The 18,318-nt window shown below is 44.9% G+C and overlaps 1 protein-coding gene across 6 annotated transcripts in view; it reads right to left on the bottom strand.

Moving 5' to 3' along the window:
* Positions 1–18,318, bottom strand: part of LOC138488086 (caspase-5-like) — a 504,964-nt gene that overhangs the window by 188,259 nt on the left and 298,387 nt on the right. For all 6 annotated transcript variants that reach the window (XM_069614835.1, XM_069614833.1, XM_069614834.1 and 3 more), the window contains one exon: positions 9,978–10,253. In XM_069614835.1, the coding sequence (XP_069470936.1) occupies positions 9,978–10,083 (106 nt within the window). In that variant the 5' untranslated portion in view covers positions 10,084–10,253. The remainder of the gene's footprint in view (positions 1–9,977; positions 10,254–18,318) is intronic.

Raw genomic sequence — 18,318 nt, 5'->3', positions numbered from 1 at the left:
TTTGGCTTTCTTAGTGAGGTGCCATGTTGAACACTCAGGAATGGCAGGAGTCTGGATACTCAACGTAAAAACATTGTCCACAGGGCTCCTTATAGAAGGTTGTGTCCAGCTGCAAAAAAAAAAAAAGAGAACACAGGAATATCAAAGAGGGGGCTCATGTATAAGAAGGATAATGCATTCCTCCATGACCTCAAGAATACCCTTGAGACTTTATTTCAAGTAATCTAGGAAAATCAGCAGAATGAGCAAAGTACAAAGGCAATGGGTGCGCATATGCCTAGTTATGGACGAAACAGTAGGGCTGGAATTGCCAAACAAATGGCGGAAATAATTGTAGAATGCTCGACCTGTTTGAGTTTAGGGTTTTCAGTACTTTTGATCTTGAAATGAATGGTTTTCAGGCCTGTGAAGGCATCAAGGAAGAAAGGAGGAAGGAGACAGGTGAGGAATTAAAGGAGGAACAGAACAAACATGAGGAAGGGACGATAGATAAGATGGATGATGTTCCACCAGACAAGGGGCAATAAGCTAACGGGTGGTTGAGTGCCAGGTTCTTGGAGAGATTATGGCAGGATCTGTGATCAGCATCTACGGGGTTAAGACTGAGAATGTCAGGGCCTACCATGACCTTTGATGAAAACCAGTAAAGTCTGGTGATCCAAAGCCCCAGGAACAGGGTGCCAGTCCCACATCGGGAGAAGAAAGATGTCCTGATAACTACTATGAAAGCCAAGCACCCAACCAGAAAAGCAGAAAGAAGTGTTCCAGCACTTAAACCACAAGAGAATGAGTGCCTTTTGCTCACCATTTGGCAGAGACTAAGGGTGAAAGGGAACGACTGACGAACAATGGTGCTCTAGGAATCTTAGTTTGCTTGGGTTAGTCTGATTCCCCACACCATTGCTTCAATTTAACCTAATCCTTTGCCATTTCTGTTGTTTAATAATGAAACGTGAGTCGTTGGCTTTGAGATACGCCGGCCATAACAGGCCATAGTTCTTCAGGCTGAATAAGCCCCAAATACTAAAATGTCAATGCATGCATGTTGCAGTGCATACAATACACATTGGGCTAGGTGGGAGACCTGCCTTGTTTTTCAGGGTCTTTGATAGAGATTAGAAGTTGATGATTGTAACTCCTTTATCTTGCTGTACTGTTCTCAGGCCTGCAATGTAGTTTGGAATTTTGAGGGAATATTAGATTAAAACTAAAATTAGTTTTAATCCAATTCAATCCAGTTGTGGACCCTCTGTGAATGTGGAAAAGAACTCTATATGCAGAACAATAGACAACCGTATAAAACTAAAAACCTATTTTGTTCTATTGGGCTGCAATAACTATACTACCATCCTTAAACAGAAATGTATATGTGTTGCGAATAATATTGAATCCATGACTATTTCTCATAATTGGAAATATGCAAAAAGACCAGCAGAATATGATGCAGCAATGTGATATAAAACCAAATAGTGAAAACACAAGAGCTAAGATGTGATGTCGTCAATAGACATTTGAGAGATATGAGATATATTCAGACATATGAGACATTGAGACATAGGACACAGTTATGCAACTTCACTAACCCAAGAATTTCTTGTCAGAAACAGATAGCTCAATGTATGACTTCTACTCCAATACTATTAAGAAGTAAACCATGTCTACATTTTAGCAATATATCTACAGACTATTCTGATCTAACTTCAATAGTAACAAGAAAAATCCCACTAAGATATCATTTGTAGCCCATGTTTGGGTATACTTTACCCTGTATTAACTATGATGATGGTAGTTAGGTTTAAGGTTAAGCATTGAAGGGAATAGTTTAATGACTAATACAAAATCTATGCTATGATGATTGACAGGGTTTGAACACCTACTGTTCCAGCTCCAACCATATTGGATCAGTGCCTGAGGATGAAAATTATATAAGTCAAGGCTAAAATGAGGATTCGTTTGATTAAACACATTCGGCCCAACACAGCTCTTGTCTACCGTATTCGTACAAAAACAAAACAGGGTTGGTGCAAAACATATAAGGACAGAAAGCATGTGAATGTACACACTTGTAAGCAAGTTGAAAGAATTGATACAGTAGGGGGATGTAAAACTAGCAGTGATATAAGAGACGCGTCTACAAAAGTGAACAATTAATTAAATAAATACCGAGGGAGGGGAATAAAAATGGGCAGGATTTATAAAGAGGGAGGGCATAAGTGACTACACCGAATAAATGAAAGGGAATGCATGGCAAACAGAGGGACAACAGTGGGTAGAGGCATTTTAAGTTCAAGTGAATCAGTCGTTGATAATTATTGCCAAGAGAATTTTCTTCTTGGGTAAGGGAGTAATTTGAGGGATGGATCGAAGGCTGGGGTGAGGGCCAAGGGTTGGGTAAACTTGAAATTGAATTCCCCAGAGGCATACAGTGGGAAATCAAGGCATTCGCTTGATGACCAAACCAAGCCCTCTCGCTCTATCATGGTATTGATTATTTCATTGTCTATAAAAGAGCCATAACATTGTCATCTTTTCTGTTTTCTTCAACTCCAATTTGAATAGTCTGATGCCAAACAATAGTATTAGTTCAAGACAATTTTCAAATATGAAAGTTTCAAAGCCAATTGTTTGTTGAGGTTTAAGAACTGTGGGAAGTTCTATTTGCTTAACCAATCCAAATGCAATCAGTAGTTGGAGCTGATTCTTTGATTTCAATCCTACAGACATGTGATCTTAAGGTGGTTCATCTTAGTTTGTCTAGAAGCCAGACATCACCCTTGTTTTTTAAGGTGTGCCTAGATTTTGTCATCGAGGGATTGTTCACATTCACAATTACTTAATTCTGTGGGTCGGAGATCCTTGCAATTAGTTTGTTGTCTGTGACCCTTTGCACATCCCCCCTTTAATGTAATGCTATTTCCCTTGTTGACACATTTGGTCATCTTTATTGTTCTTCCATTTTGGAAATAGGCTTGAAGGACAGTGTTTGGCTTATGTTGGGTTTGTAATGGAGCAGGAGGATCTGTTACAGTGGTTGGCTCCTCACTGCTCTAAATCAGATCCTGCCCTTGCCTGCACAGACTGATCTGAGAAAGCAGTAGACTACAACTGCAGCTTTTGGATTGAAATAGGTTTAAAGATATGTCATGTTTTGCCCAATGCTCCGGCTAATCAACTTGGAAGTAGGTCGGCAGCAGAAGCTCTCAGAGGCAGATTATGATTGACTAGTAGAGCATGCACAAGGTAAACAAAAATGTCTTGAAAAGCATTGTTCGAATGGATTTCTAAATTCTACCTGTTGGGCAGATGTTTAGGAGGCCACCATTGTCAGGTGAACAGGGGACACTTCTGGGAAGTTAGCCAGACCAATTCACTGTAGCTTGGAGAGCAGTTAAGGCTAAGTTTCTGGAGGAGTGATGTTGATCAGGGGTCCACAATGAGCACACACACGAAACACCAAGAATTACAATTAGACAGTAGTATACAAAATATATACTATGTATTATAGGCCTAGTCATCACACAATGAATAATGAAATGCACTTAGTAAAATACCACTCAAACAACACACTATGTAATGTTATGTTATGTTGAGTTATATGTATTTATACAGTGCACATACGCCCAAGGGCTCCTTGGCGCTAAACAGTCGAGATTAGGAAGAATTGCAAAGAGGCAGCCTAGAAAAGGAGGGTCTTCAGAGAGCGCCGAAAGGCGAGATGGTTGGAGGTAGCTCGGAGAGCCCAGTGCAGCTGATTCCACGCCCTTGCGGCTATTACAGTGAAGGCACGGCCACCAATTCGTGACCATAGAACAAGCGGTAGTGATAGCAAGAGAGCAGTCTGAGAGCGCAGGGGGCGAGAGGGAACATAATGGACACATTTTTCCTGAAAGTACTCAGCTCCTAACTTATAGAAGGCTCGATGTACCAAGCCCATTGTTTTAAACAAAATCTGTTTCTCAATCGGAAGGCAGTGCAACTGTCTCAGAATCGGTGACATATGTGCTCACGGGGAGTGGTGCAAGATTGCTCTGGCCGCCGCATTCTGGAGCAATTGGAGGTGATTTATTAGATAACGTGGTTGTCTGTAATACAGCGAATTACAGTAATCTGCTGTACTAAGAACAAGTGCGGCTACCACTGGGGCATGAAGATTGCAGGGAATAAACGGAACAACCTTCCTCAAGGTGCGCAGCTTGAAATGGCCAGATTTACAAATTGCACCAACCTGCTCTGTCATAGAGAGGGAATCTCCGAACCTCATCCCTAAATTTCTCACCAAAGGGGATGGAAGAGGAAACGGGCCGAGAGATGCTGGTCAAATATTAATACAATTACTGGAGTCAGTGCGAGAAAGTTAATAACTTTGCCAGTACTTGCTAAGGAAAAGGGCAAATAACTTTAGGAGCACCAACAGACTTCAGATGTAACAATACTAACTTTAGGAGTCCAGCCCTACCATGAATGGAGCCTTATGCACGCGTAAAGGCGTGCGTGCATGCGTAAAGGTCCAAACACAGTTCTTGTGAGGCAGGAAAAAGTTAGGAGAAGAATTCTGAAGAGGTGAAACGGGTTCCAAGAGTCAGGTGAGGATCTGTTACAGTGAGCAAAGCTGTTCCCGACTTCCGGAGGGTTTTAGGTGGTAAGTACTACACAAGCCAACAAGGAGACCAAAACTAGCCCACAATGCGTAAAGATGGTTGGATGAACAAAGGGCCACGGGGAAGTGATTTAACTACTCACCACCCTTAGCTCGGTTTTGGTCCAGACTTGGCAGGTCTGGAGGTGATATCCCAGAAGATGCGATTTCCTGGCCTTCATTTGGGTTCCAGATGGAAAGACACTGCGTGTGCGGATGCGGGTCTGGTATGTCACAGGAGCTGCAGTCTTGATTCTGGTAGGTTTAAAGAGAAAACACCAATGCAGCAGCCCTCAAGGCACTGGAAGGAATGAAGGAAAACCATCTTCAGCGACTGTCACAGTGCCACAGTGACGAAAGGGGACTCAGCGTTCGTGGTATGACGCAGCCTTCCATCACGCTACCCAAAGTTGCTGGGACGACGAAATCCGGAGGAAGGGCGCCTTGTTGCACAAGCTAGGTCTCCCCAAATATTGGGGCGAAACTCGAGACGGCAACACTCCGGGCAGTAACCTGGGTTTGAGCTGGATAGCCCACTTGACGAGCTGGACAGCCCACTGGATGGCCCAGGAACACTTCTAAACAGGCTTTTTTGCAGGGTTACCAGGAGGCGTCGAGAGTGATTGGTCCCAACACTCCAAGGGTTCAAAGCACCTTTGCAGGCATTTTGAGATTGTGCGCCAAGCAGGGATCCACCGGGACAGCCACGGGATTCGGTTGCCAGACCTCTTCCAGTGCGTCTCTGGACCTTCCTGGTCCTGCTGGGCTCCTCAGGATACTTGGCTCCTTCTTCTGATCTGAGGAACGAATGGAGGACCCTCTCTTTTATCCAGAGTCAGGTGAATACACGCACCCAACCCACCAGTGGCAAGATCTGCTCCATACGTGCACACAAGCAGTGGTCCTTAAGGGACCACTGGGGTCCTTGTGCTCGCATGAACACCAGACAATCTGGCACCAGTAGTGTGGATTGGGACCCGACAGTCCTAGCCCACTTCCTGGGCACCCACACATGTGACCTCCAGTAGCCCATGAAAGACGCAGCTTTCGTGGGCAAATGCATGCCCAAATAAGGAAATCCCGGTCTTGGAAAGGCAGGGAGAAGGCAAAGGGACAAAATGGCCAAAGGGACAAACAAAAGACTTTGTAGCACGGCCATGTTGGACACTAGTCACAGTCAGGAGCCAGACGTGGTAAACGAGGTACGGCTCAGTATGAAGTTACCAAAGTAAAAGAAAAGCGACTGCTGCCACCAGCGGTTCAATATGTGAAACAATGATGAATCTACAATCAGAATGAAACTACTAGCCCATGTTTCTTATGGGGTCTATGTACACCATTAAACTAAAGCTGGAATTTGAGCTATAACTCTTCTAAATCTGTCAATATTTTAAACTAGTGATATTTATACTGACTTTTGTTTCCCCTTCGTGGTGGTGGCCACTGTATTAGGCACTGCTTCATCGATGGCATGCCACAAATATGTCTAATGTGCATTCATTGTTTCTGTGAGGCACACAATTTTCTGAAGGGCACACCCATGCTGCAGTGAAGGGATCCTGTGCACTGTTGGCAACCTGGCATCCAACGTATTGCAATATTTCATGTGCCCCCCTACATAAATGATTTTAAATCATATGTTTGCTTATTTAATTGGTTCTGAAAGATGTTCTGTTTAAAGCTCAATATGAGTTTATTGTTTTAAACAAAACATTAGGGTTGACGTCCCTCTGAGTCATTTCAGTCGTGTTCACTTCCCTGTTCACTTCGCTTATTCTCATGCACTAATCTGGGGAGAAATTGTGTATTAGTATGCTGTTCATTTTCATAGGCCCAACAATGTGGCCCATGAGAGGTTTATTTGAATTCAAACCAGCCCCTGTCTGATGGAGTTTGACACAGCTGGTTTAGAGTCGCATTCTTTGCATATTCCGCCATCTAGTTGTTGGTCTGGAGTGCTACAAGTTGTTTTCTCTAAAAGTAACAGTAGACTTCGACAAGGACGTTCTAGTCATACTGTTCCTCTCCTGTGTGTACAGTTTCCTAAAATACCCATCTTGTCTATGCCCACAGACTGTTTCTTCTGTAAGTGTGTTGAGCTCAGAGCAGGTCGTGCAAATACACAAGCTCTGTGTTTTGTGCTATACCTGCACAGGGAGGTCGGGTGGGGCGAATGCAACTCTTAACAGACACAAGCATCAGAAAGGCTATTACTGGGAAAGTAACATTTATATTGTGGGGCTTGGGAATCTGTTTAGATTCACATGGTTTGCATACAGTAGACAGATTTTGCTTGTGTCAGTGTGTTAGCTGAAAGCATAGCAGAAAACAAGTTTCTGAGAACCACTTGTTCCTCTTGTGAATCAGCCCTTGTTTGTGTATCTACAGTAGTGTTTAGTAAAAGTATGCACTGTGCTCCATGTTGCCACCATGCAAATACTGTCAAGCGGAATATTGGCAATGAAGTTGAATGTGACTCCTTTCCCTCTGGTCAAGTGTGCCCTTTAGGTTGCCTTTAGTGTCCTGTGAGCTAACAGTAGAAATCCCGAATGCATCTTACAATTCAAGTTGCAATGCTGGTTTTGGTGACAGGACTGCCTTTCTGGTCTGCATGGAAAGATATGAAACACTGCAACGTCTTTTCCCTTTGCTTTGCTCTGTCCATCTAGAACATTGCAGCCCTTCTCACATCTAATGAGTGCAATGATTTGCATCTCTAGATTATGGTCTTTGAAAGAAAGTAAGAGGTTTAATAGCCTTGTTGACAAGAAATTACAACATAAATGTTGTTGAAAAACTAGGAAGTATTATATAAATACCACTTTGCTCTTGTCTATTCGTTCAAAAGGTTCCCTGACTGACAGTGCCTGTAACTTACTAAGCCTTCTTATGGAGGTGATTGTGACCACAAAGGCTTCTTCATAAGGAAGATTTTAGTGTGTTCTTGTCAATGGTTCCAAACAGTGGAATCTTAAGTCTCTGTGGTACCATGTTTAAACCCCAGCTTGGAGTCGGCTGTACAACCAGTACACATATGCATTTGAACCCTGCCATGAAGGCTCCACCGACAGGCACCAGCCACCAAGACATTGTTGGTTGGTATGTCATGTAAGCTGCTACTACTGCTAAATGTACACTAAGAGAATTGAATACCAGCACTGAGTCAAGGAGGAACATTAGGTACATGACCAAATCTCTTGGGGTACGATGCACAGGATTGACATGATGTTTTTTACACCAAATAATACACCTTTTCCACTTGTTGTAATAGCATGTGGGGGTGTTAGGCTCATATACTTCCCTTAGAATTGTCATGCACCTTGACAGGAGGTTCACTGGCCAACTTCGATGACCTCAGGAGCCAGGCTGGTAAACTTAGTATTTGCGGATTTGGATGTGTTCATTGCGGATATTGCTGTCTTAGAAATGCCTACATTGGGATCAATTTGATAGGACGTTGACTGCCATGCGTAGAAGGTGTGAATGCCACACTTGTCTCACCCATGTTCGTATAATAGTATGCGTCCTACTCTTGTGTTGCGGAGTCGGAGGGAAAAGCTTAAGCAAATATCTCTGACCAACATCTCCACAGAGCATTGCGTAAGTGTCCCATTTCTGGGTACTTCGAGGAAAAGTTGTGGCTGGCATTTTTTGGGTACTTGGCATGTTGTGCACTTGTCTCTCCCACTCAGTCTCTTATCTTTTTAAATTCTGAGCGGCTCTCTGTTTTGGGAAGAGGAAATAACATTTCCAGAAATTAGAATGGAGTGCGAGAGGATACTGTCATTTGATCCTCACATCCAGATCATGAGGCTTTTCCAGTGAGTGTAGTTCATGCGTACAAACACTGTCATGTGTGGGTAACTTCTGTGAAAAATGAAATGAACATCAAGCCAGTGTGTATTATGTACTCACCGATTTAAGCAGCAGCAACAACAAAAATAACAGGCGCAGTTCTAGACCCAGTGGCCTGGTCACCCGGTCCCTCACATGCTCTATCAGAAGCCCAGCTCCCGGTAGAACTTATGCGTGTCACCCTCATAGGGATAATTCACCCTCAGTGTGATGGCGACATTCCTGCGGGACACCCACCTCAGAGGAGGCCTCTAGTGCTGATGTTCTCAGACTTCTCATTACCATATAAAGCACAGAAGCCTCCGACTTCCAGATATCTCTGTTTATAGTCTGGTTTTGCTTGCGCCTTTCAGCAATAGCTGGGGTGGCACCAGCAAACCTGCACCCAACAACAACATTCTCCCTGAGAGAGAGAGAGAGACACACACACAGAGCAGAGGGAGGCAGAGAGAGAGACAGAGAGAGAGAGAGAGAGAGAGAGAGAGAGAGAGAGAGAGAGAGAGAGAGCAAGAGACATAGGGCCTCATTACGACCCTGGCGCTAAAGGGTTAACGGCGCCGTAAAAGGCTGTGGCGCCGTAAACCCATTAGCGCCTGATTACGAGGTCTCTTTGCGGGACCCGACCTTAACGGCTGGTCTATACCAGCCGTTAAAGTAGGGACCCGCAAAGGGACCTTGGTGCTAAGTACGGTACCGCAATCTGCGGTACCGTACTTAGCGCCTTCCCCATTCCCATTGAGCCCTATGGGGCAAAAATTGGAATGGGGAAGGGCCCTGGAGGAAGGGGGAATTAACGCCCCGCCAACCTTGTAATTGGGTGGTAATTCCCCCTTTCTCCATGGCGGAGACGGTAAGTTACCGGCACCATGGTTTTCCGCCTGGGTCGTAATGAGGCCCATCGAGTGACACAGAGGGCAGAGGCAGGGGAGAGAGTGAGATAGAGACATAGAGTGACACAGAGAGCAGAGGCAGGGAGAGAGAGTGAGATAGAGACATAGAGTGACACAGAGAGCAGAGAGAGAGACACACACACACACACAGAGCAGAGGGGGAGAGAGAGAGAGCGAGCAAGAGACAGAGTGACACAGAGAGCAGAGAGAGACAGAGACAGAGAGCAGAGGGAGTTAGAGAGAGAGCGAGCAAGAGAGTGACACAGAGAGCAGAGAGAGAACACGAGATAGAAACATATAGTGACACACAGAGCAGAGCAGAGAGAGAGCGAGAGAGAAAGGGGGAGTACGTGTGGGAGAGAACTAGCGCTAACCGGATTGAAATCAAATGCGCTGCATACATCTTCTTAATTGCATTCCTTACCTCCCGCCTGGCCACATCAAGCCAGCGATCTCTTTTCAAAGGGACCTTCACCGTCATAATGTTTTATTTGCACAACGGTCTCATTTCTCTTTTTAAACCTACAGGGCTGCATTCATGTGCGTGTACTAAGCGGCAACGTGCTGTCCTGTGCGGGGCTCGCCGTAGTCCTTACCTTCTGCATCTAGCACGTCTTGCATTCCTGCCCCGAGGCACGAGTCTCTCTCCCGGATGCAGTCCAAGAGGATCTCGCTGGCAATGCGTCCCTTTTTAATCACCATGTCAATCAGTGCCCGTGCCTGCTCTCGATGCACGCGATTGCCTTGCACCACGGTTTCCACCTCTGCATCATTGCAAATATGCCTTTCCTCCAGGTCGTCAAGCAGATTCCTCAACACAGCTTCGGTCAAGTGTTCCACAAAATATGTGCGACATCTTCTCAACCTCTTGTCTGAAAAAGAAACATTGCATTTTTAGCATTTTGAAAGCAACACAGTGCATTCCAAATGTGCCCTGTGACGGGATGGCGAACCGGTGGTGTGAGTTAGGCAGACAAGAAGCCGCGGTAAGATCAACGTAGAAGGATTCTGTTTTTAATGAAAAAAACACAGGGCTTTAAGTGGGCCAGTGATAGCCGGGGCTGCAGTCTCCAAATATTGTTCTTGAGACAGGGCTCTGCGAACTGACCCCCCTCACCACATTTATTTAAAAATATTAGTGGAAATACTGCTCTTTGCTAGTAGATGTCACATTTAGTCATGCTTAGAATCACGACATCAGTTAAAGAAATGGGACATTAGGTACGTTTCAAACAGTAAAGGGACATTATAAGAGAATACATGGTTCGATTTTTGCGTCACACTTTAATTAGCATGTACGAATAAGGGATTCCTTTCAGAAGAACTGTGGGATTGCATGGTGTACTGACCCCTTTTGATTTGATGTTCTGTTTCATATTAGAATATATTTATTTTGGTCAAAATGTTTGCACACATTAACCATATTTAAATACATCTTCTAAACCAGAATTGTTGCCCTTTCACTGCACATATGTAAACTCGAATGGCTCTGTTAGGTCACTCCTTTAACTACACAGACCACTCCTCTTTTAAAGCTTTATAAGCTACGTGAGATTTGAGGCTGTGCAAGACCCTTTTTAGGCATTGACCCCAAATATCGCCTCACAACGCATTGGAACCCCCTCTCGATTTCTTATCCCACTTAAAGCACTGGAAAACTATGACCCAAAAGGGTCAGACAGGGGCCTGCAACCTACGGCTCTCTGGGTTATTTTACCTGCAAGTCCCAGACAGGGTCGGCTCTAGGATTTGCCAGGCACCAGGCGGCCCAAGATGTTCAGGGCCCCATATTTACATATGTAGTGTCATCACAGAAAATGACGTCACAGAATAAGTCTTTGATACTAGAGGTCGATCATGGGAATTTTCATGAAAATAAGTTGCCAGGAGTGAGACAAGTGGCAAATACATTTTGTGATGTCCAAAATATGTATGGTCACCCAACATTATATATGGGGCAATATCATGGCTGAGGCTTTTTGTAGGAGCGGGCAAAGTACTTATGTCAGATAAATCATAGTGAGATGAAATTATTTGCTTGGGAGCACACACTTTGGTTAAGTGAGTGTTAGGGATTTTTGGTAATGTCCTGTTTGGGACAAGACTTTAGAAAGCCCACCTTTAGTGAAAATGGTTACATTCCTTAGGTTTAGCCTGAACTACCCAAAGGTTTGATAGCTATGGCTGAGCAGCCAGGCCTTGGGCCTCATCATAAGTTTGGCAGAGCAGTAAAAATGCAGCGGTAACGCTATTACCGCTGCATTACCGCTATGCCCAACTATGAGTTGGACGGAACGTCGCCCAGCTTTACCTCCAGCTTTGAGCTGGATGTAAATCTGGTGAGTTTCTGTCCATTTGCAGCACTATTACTGCAGGGAAAATTGTGCCACGGTAATAACGCCCAAAATGTCCCATTGGGTCCAGCAGACCCAATGGGAATGAGGTCTTCCCGGCCCCCTGCAACTTGGAATCCGGCGCTTATTGCTGTCACGCTAATAGCGTTGGACGTATCCCGGCGCATTTACCGCGAGGATACCACCCAACTTATGATGAGGCCCTTAGTCTAGGAGGGGAGAAGGGCTGTAGTTAGGCACACAGACCTCTGAGCATACACTTGGTTCAAAGAAACACTGACGCACTAGGAAGTTATATAAAAATAAGCATTTATTTTATATACACTAAGGATTTAGCAGTAAATCAGGTAAGTCCTATCCACAGTAGGCCATAAGAGAATCAACAGTATCATTAGTCTCAGTAGGCCATACGTTTAGAATAAGAAAAGAGTAACACAGCAAGAACAGTGAAACATCTGGAGCAGGTAAGCAAACTTGGTTAGGAACTGAAATACTTTAGCTTGGCCTAACTTAGGCAGTTCAACAATGGCTTACGTGAGTCACAAAGTCAGAAGAGACACTGGGGCACCAGTGACCAAGGGCTACTGAAGGAAAGGCAGGAAAGCAGAGTACAATGTTCCAGAAGACAGAGTCCAGGCACTCCTCAAGTTTGTAAGTAAGTTTCTCCAAACAAGGGAATTGTGATTTCCCTTGCAGCAAGGCCACAGGACCAACGTCCTAAGGCAGAAGTGAGCCCAATGGGTTGTCCAACCCAATGGGACTGCAGGCAGACCCTGGAGGGGTAAGAAGCAGCTGAATGCAGCCCACAGGAACACAAGAACAACAGAGGAGGCCCCAGGTAAGTGCCTAGGAGCGGGACAGTACCTATATGTGAAGTAGCCGCTGCAGCAGGCGGTCCCCGAGGGGAACTGACAGCAGACCCCCGGTTCGGGTTTCTTGGCGGCTGAAGAAGGAACTTTGGCGGAATCAGGCAGTTGCAGACTTGGCTGAAGGGATGTTTAAGAGCAGGAAAGAGTTACTGCAGGCCCCGAATAATGCCCACAAGCTTTCAGCTGAAACTGCTCATCACAAGATGTTGCACCTCAAACTGGAACAGGTCCCAGGGTAGTGAGAGTTTGCAGGCCAAGAAGATCATAGTTCTTCCTGGGATGGCGCAAAATTGAGGTGGTCCTGGGACTGGTTAGGCCCACCAGTCTACGGGAGGAAGTCGTCTTTAAGAGATCTTCCCTGTCAGTCAGAATTCCATGTCGGGTCGGCAGCGGTCACTCAACGGCTCTGGCAGTCGCTGGAAGTTGCTGCGGAGGTTCTTCTGAAAATTCTTCTTTGGATCTTCAGTTCAACTCTGAGTTTCAGCTCCATGACCCTCTCCTTTTATGCAGGAAAGCTGGCTGAACCCACTGATCACCAGACATGCATCCATTCAAAATTGGGGGGTGACTGTCCAATGGGGGACAGCCAGACTCCCAGTAAAAACTGATTCTAGGCAGGCACAATGCAGGACAGAGAACAGGGGAGTTTCTGTCACCTCCCCTGCTTCCTGTCCTTTCAGGCACTCAAGAGAATCTTGGCAGGCTTTCCAAGGGAAGCACACCAAAGACAAAAGATCCATGAAAACCTCCCCCACCCAGGCAGGTAGAAGAAGACCCAAGAAGTGCCAAGTCATTTTGAACAGGGCTTAGAAAAGTACAGTCACCATTTTAGGAAATCGGCGTACCTTGTGTCCCTTACCGCAGCTGGGAAGACAGTCTGCGATATAAGTCCACAAAAAGTAGTTCAAAAAGCAACACTGCTACCAGCCTGTCAGATGAACATGGAACAGTAACGAAAAATTACTGGAAAAGCAAGAAAAGGGAGACAATGTTCCCCTCAGTATGCCGCTTAAGGTGCCTCGTTCTGATCTCACCAAAATAAAACACAAGTAGGATAAAAAGTATCCCCCTGCTATAGTAACAGAGTATTATCATAGGTAAAAAAACAAAAATGGAAGCTCTGAGAACTACCAGCAACACTGTACAGGGTGCAGTGTACTGCAAGAGTAAAAAGTAGATGCCAAAAAAGTTGGAGGAAAGCCTAACTCCATTAAATCACGCAACCATATTACATTGCTGTGTTGTGCTCATGGTGCAAGCACGGCTAGAGTTCCTTTCCTCTAAGATCCTCGGCCAGTGTTGGTGAGCGAGAGGGGAGCAGTTGCGGCTGGTGGCCGGAGTGAGACCCAAAATCTCTGGAGCCCTGGTCCTCTGGTACTGGTGCGCAGTAAGCCTAGTCGAGCTTCGGCTCTCAGCAGCAGATTGGTGTTGGCTGGTACAGAGGGACTGAGCGACAAAGTGCATAAGTGAAGCAAAGTGGAGTTAAGTGACAGCATTCACTGCAGTCTGCTCTTTTCATGCTGCTTTCCTACAGTCTGTTCTTACTGACTTCTGCGACTGAAGGCAGTGCTTGCTATATAATCCCTGGGAGTCCTGTGGGATATTTTAACCCACTTTTTACTCTGCCATGCGGCATCACTGTGCTATGATGGTGCCAGAAATCACAAAATGGCCGCAAAACACTTGTGCGCGCCAAAACCTCTGGAAATCGCGCTTTGCAACACAAAAAGATGGCTGCCCAATCTACCATGCATCTTGTCAGTGGTGGAACAGAGATCTCACTTCTGAAATATGTCACTGGGCTCCACAACATGTGAAAATGGAGTACAGAAGGAAAAAGCAGTGCTTTGCTAACTGCATCCCCAAAATCTTGCTTTAACTCCTTTTTTCTTTGTTGATGAAAATGCAGAATGCCGAAACACCCACAAACATCCACAATTCTTGCTGGGTGCTACAATTCACTTAGTTTAAGAAATCATTGTGAACTTGCAAGGTCCTGAAACACTGAAAGCATAAAGGGATTTCCACAGCCGAAAGTGGCCTGGCTGTGGATGTCAAAATCTCTGCGCAGCAGTGGACTGCAGGGATGACAGCTGGCGGGAACCTGCCTGATTAAGCTTTCAACATGTATATTAACTGAAATCAAATGTTTGCAATCTAAGAGGCCTGTTACTGAGAGTAACCTATGTGGTAATTGTTTGATCCCATGGTTTAAAATCTAGAATGAGAATTCTAGCTGCTATTTTGAAATCAGAAGTTTGTTTTAAGCTAAGGAAAATGCAACGGAATTAACAATTAAATTTAAGCCTGGTTAAAGCTAACCAAACTGGAATAACAGTTTTCCTCACAGAGGCCTTTTCCTCTCCAGCAGGAAATCACACCTAAGCGGTAATTATAGGGTTTGGAGAGAACTGGGTCTACAGAGGAAATGGGGAACAATGAACACTTGCTACTCAGGAAATGCGAAGTGCGAAGACAGTCGTAAATGGCCTCTGCCAGGAGAAAACAAAGGGGGATGGCTCCTGGGCTCCCAGAGAGAGACCAAAGGGGTGGAGCTAAACAACCATTTGTTGCTTAACAAGGACAAAGCACACATTTTAAAAAGACTGATAACTTACTATGTAATATTGTGAAAAATATAAAAGTAACAGATTTGTGAATCTAAATTTGGGCTGCACGTTTCAAGAGGCGGCAAAATCGTGTGACATCTTCTGGAAAGAAACGGCAGAAAATTTGATTTTACACAAAATGTATTGCTGCTAAAAGTATGAAACTTTTTACACTTATGTCCATGGTAAACACGCACAATTGTAGAAATTTGCTCATGAATTGGACATTGTGTTCTGGATGAAAAGGGCAAAATTCTGTGTAAAGCACAGCCAAGATCCCACGGCTACGGGGATTGGAGGGATAGCTGCTATATAAAACATGTGATCTGTATATGTGGTTGTCATAGAGGTTGAACATGTGTAAATATGGATTGTGCCAAACGTAGATTTTGTGTCCAAGGGGTTAGGGGTGGTTAGGGGTGGATCCTCAGCCTCATAAAATCACATCATAAAGGTGACACCCTGTTTCTCTCCTCCTATCAAGCCAGAGAGGAGACTCTGACCCAATCGCCTGTCAAAGGGGCGAGTTTAGGATAAACCAGCACACACACCCCTTTATCATAGCATGAATAGAGACAGCTCACCACTCAAAAGGACAGACAGATTCACCCACCGTTTTGCAGAACTCTCCATCTTCCTTGCTCCAGACTCCAGAAACTTGGCAAAGCAGAAACCCATTGCATAGCTGAACCAATTTCAGCTAGGCCTTAAATTCCAGAACCAAAACCCCACAGACCTAAGGGGAGCATCAAAATACAGCCGGGCTGCGCTGTACTGCTTGCCTGAAATAATTATCATCTTGACCAAGAAGGGCAGATACAGTCCAGTCCAGTCCTGACCAGAGTGCCTTGCTGATTGCATATCCAATCCTATGTTCCAAGCTGTCTACCTTAGAACCAGATCCAATTCCCTGACCAGAATTTTGACGGACCAGAATCCTGACGGTTCCGTTTAAAAACATATCTAGTGAGCATCTAGAGATAGAACGGTGTCACTAGCATATGTACCTTGTCTAGTTAATCCCTATCTTAAACCTATCCTATCTTGTATTCAGAACCCGTATTGTTAGGAGTATTTTTGAATTGTCTAAACTCTCTATCCTAGCCCTCCTATCTTCCTCCTGTACTAGTATTGCTAAAACTATCTTTGTGCTGATCTTTTCTCATCTGAAGAAGGCGAGTCCCGGGCAGGCAGTCATTTTGATCAAGTGGCTGTGTTCTTGTGGGGTATTCGTTTTGTTCATAGTCATCCTCTAGTGTTAGAAATCCCATTTGTCATTTTAAAAGCGCATTCCCGTTTTCCATTTTTGCGCCTATCTCGAAAAAGCAACCTCCACTATAATGTCCATAACATAGTCGGCTTTTGTGCTAGAAACAAACTTCTGCCTTTAGCTAATATCCACAGCTTTAAATCGCATCTAAAACCGCATCCCAAATCCATATAGTTCTCCCGTTATTGCGATTATTGCGTAGTGAAAAGTTTGCTGCACATTTCGTTTTAGGGAAATTCTGACACGTGTAAAACAGCTTTTGATTGCTTCCAACCTGGATTTTAAGATTTCAATTTGTTTCTTGGTATTAAATCATTACTTGTGTTGGTGTGCAACTATCCAAAGCGGCTCACATAAAAATTGATAGCAATTTCAGCTATTTTGACCATATTAGTGTTTTTGCCCAATCCATTCTTAAGATAACTTTTAAAGCCATTCAGACAGATTGACAGTCAACTCTGTTTTCTCTTGTGTTTGCTGGGGGGAAAGTGGGATTGTTATTTTGTTTGAATTCTGCCATTCCTGAATACCTGCTCTCTCCTCCTATCTCTTTACATGGCCTATTGGGGGGTTGAGGGGTGTGCAGGGAAACCTTTAACCGCAGTGCTATCTGATCTGCACACACAAAAGTATTATTTCTGTGCTGAATTGTTTTTCTCATTATTACTCCTTGTGTATTAAAGAGATCATTCACTGTTACATCACCCCATTGGTGATTATTGGGTACCCATAAAAACATAGGGGGTCATTCCAATCCTGGCGATCGGGGGTTAACGGCACCGGTAAGGATGCCGGTGCCGTTAACCCCCTACCGCCACATTCCGAGGTCCCTTAGCGGGTCCCACCAGGAACAGCTGGTGTGACCAGCCGTCCTTAGAGGGATCCGTTAAGGGACCATGGAGCTAATAACGGCTCATAATTTGCAGACCCGTTATAAGCTCCTTCCCCATTTCCATTGAGCCCTATGGGAGCTCAAATGGGAATGGGGAATGGTTTTCTGAATGGGGATTTACCGGGTCCTCCAAGGTTGGAATGACCCGGTAAGTCCCCATTGAGAGACACCGGACCCGGACCCAGATTTGGAGGCAGCCAAACTCGGAATGCCAAACTCGGAATGACCCCCATAGTGTAATTAAATTGTAATTACATAAATAAATATTTTAACTTTGCAAACCAGCCTGATTCCTGGTTCAGTGTGACCGGGGGGGGGGGGTCCAGGAGAGGGGCGTGATATGAGTGGTATATCGTTCAGAATAAAGAACTTTTAGACAAAAATAAATAAGGATTTCAGTTGTGCATTACACGCTAGGCATTGACTTGGGTGTGTGCCGGATTGAAATCACTTACAGTCCGCGGAGCAGAGGCGAGTAATAGCAGACGCGGCAGTCAGCACAGGCTTCGGGGGCGAGGGCCAACTCCTATGTGACCAGTGTATAATCCATCTCATTTTTGACCAGGGTTTGAGAACTACAGCGACCCTAGCAGCCCACTTGGTGAGTCATATACACTCTTAGTACCTCTGAACTCCAGTGAACTCCAGGTTGTTATTATTGAACTTCTCTGCAGGACTCAACCCATTTGTATGAATGATTTGAGGAGTGGCAAAGGCTGTATGAAAAAGAGCATGGCCCCCTGCTGAACTTGGGCTAATCACTGTAAAGACTGGAGGGGGTTGTCTGTACTTCTGCTCTCTATATGGTAGAGGAGAGGCCCAGAGGACCCCAGCCAAGATTCTCTATTATTGGTACGTGGTCGAGCAATCAAGGCCTAGCTTCTCAGGAGGTGATGCAGGCTGGTTCTTAAGTACAGTGTAGTCCCCAAGCACACACAAAGGA

Source organism: Ambystoma mexicanum, chromosome 9, assembly GCF_040938575.1.
Source record: "Ambystoma mexicanum isolate Mex_15411 chromosome 9, UKY_AmexF1_1, whole genome shotgun sequence".
NCBI classification, from domain to species: domain Eukaryota; kingdom Metazoa; phylum Chordata; class Amphibia; order Caudata; family Ambystomatidae; genus Ambystoma; species Ambystoma mexicanum.
The sequence above is the reverse complement of the archived record's forward strand: the minus strand, read 5'-3'. Positions and strand labels throughout refer to the sequence as shown.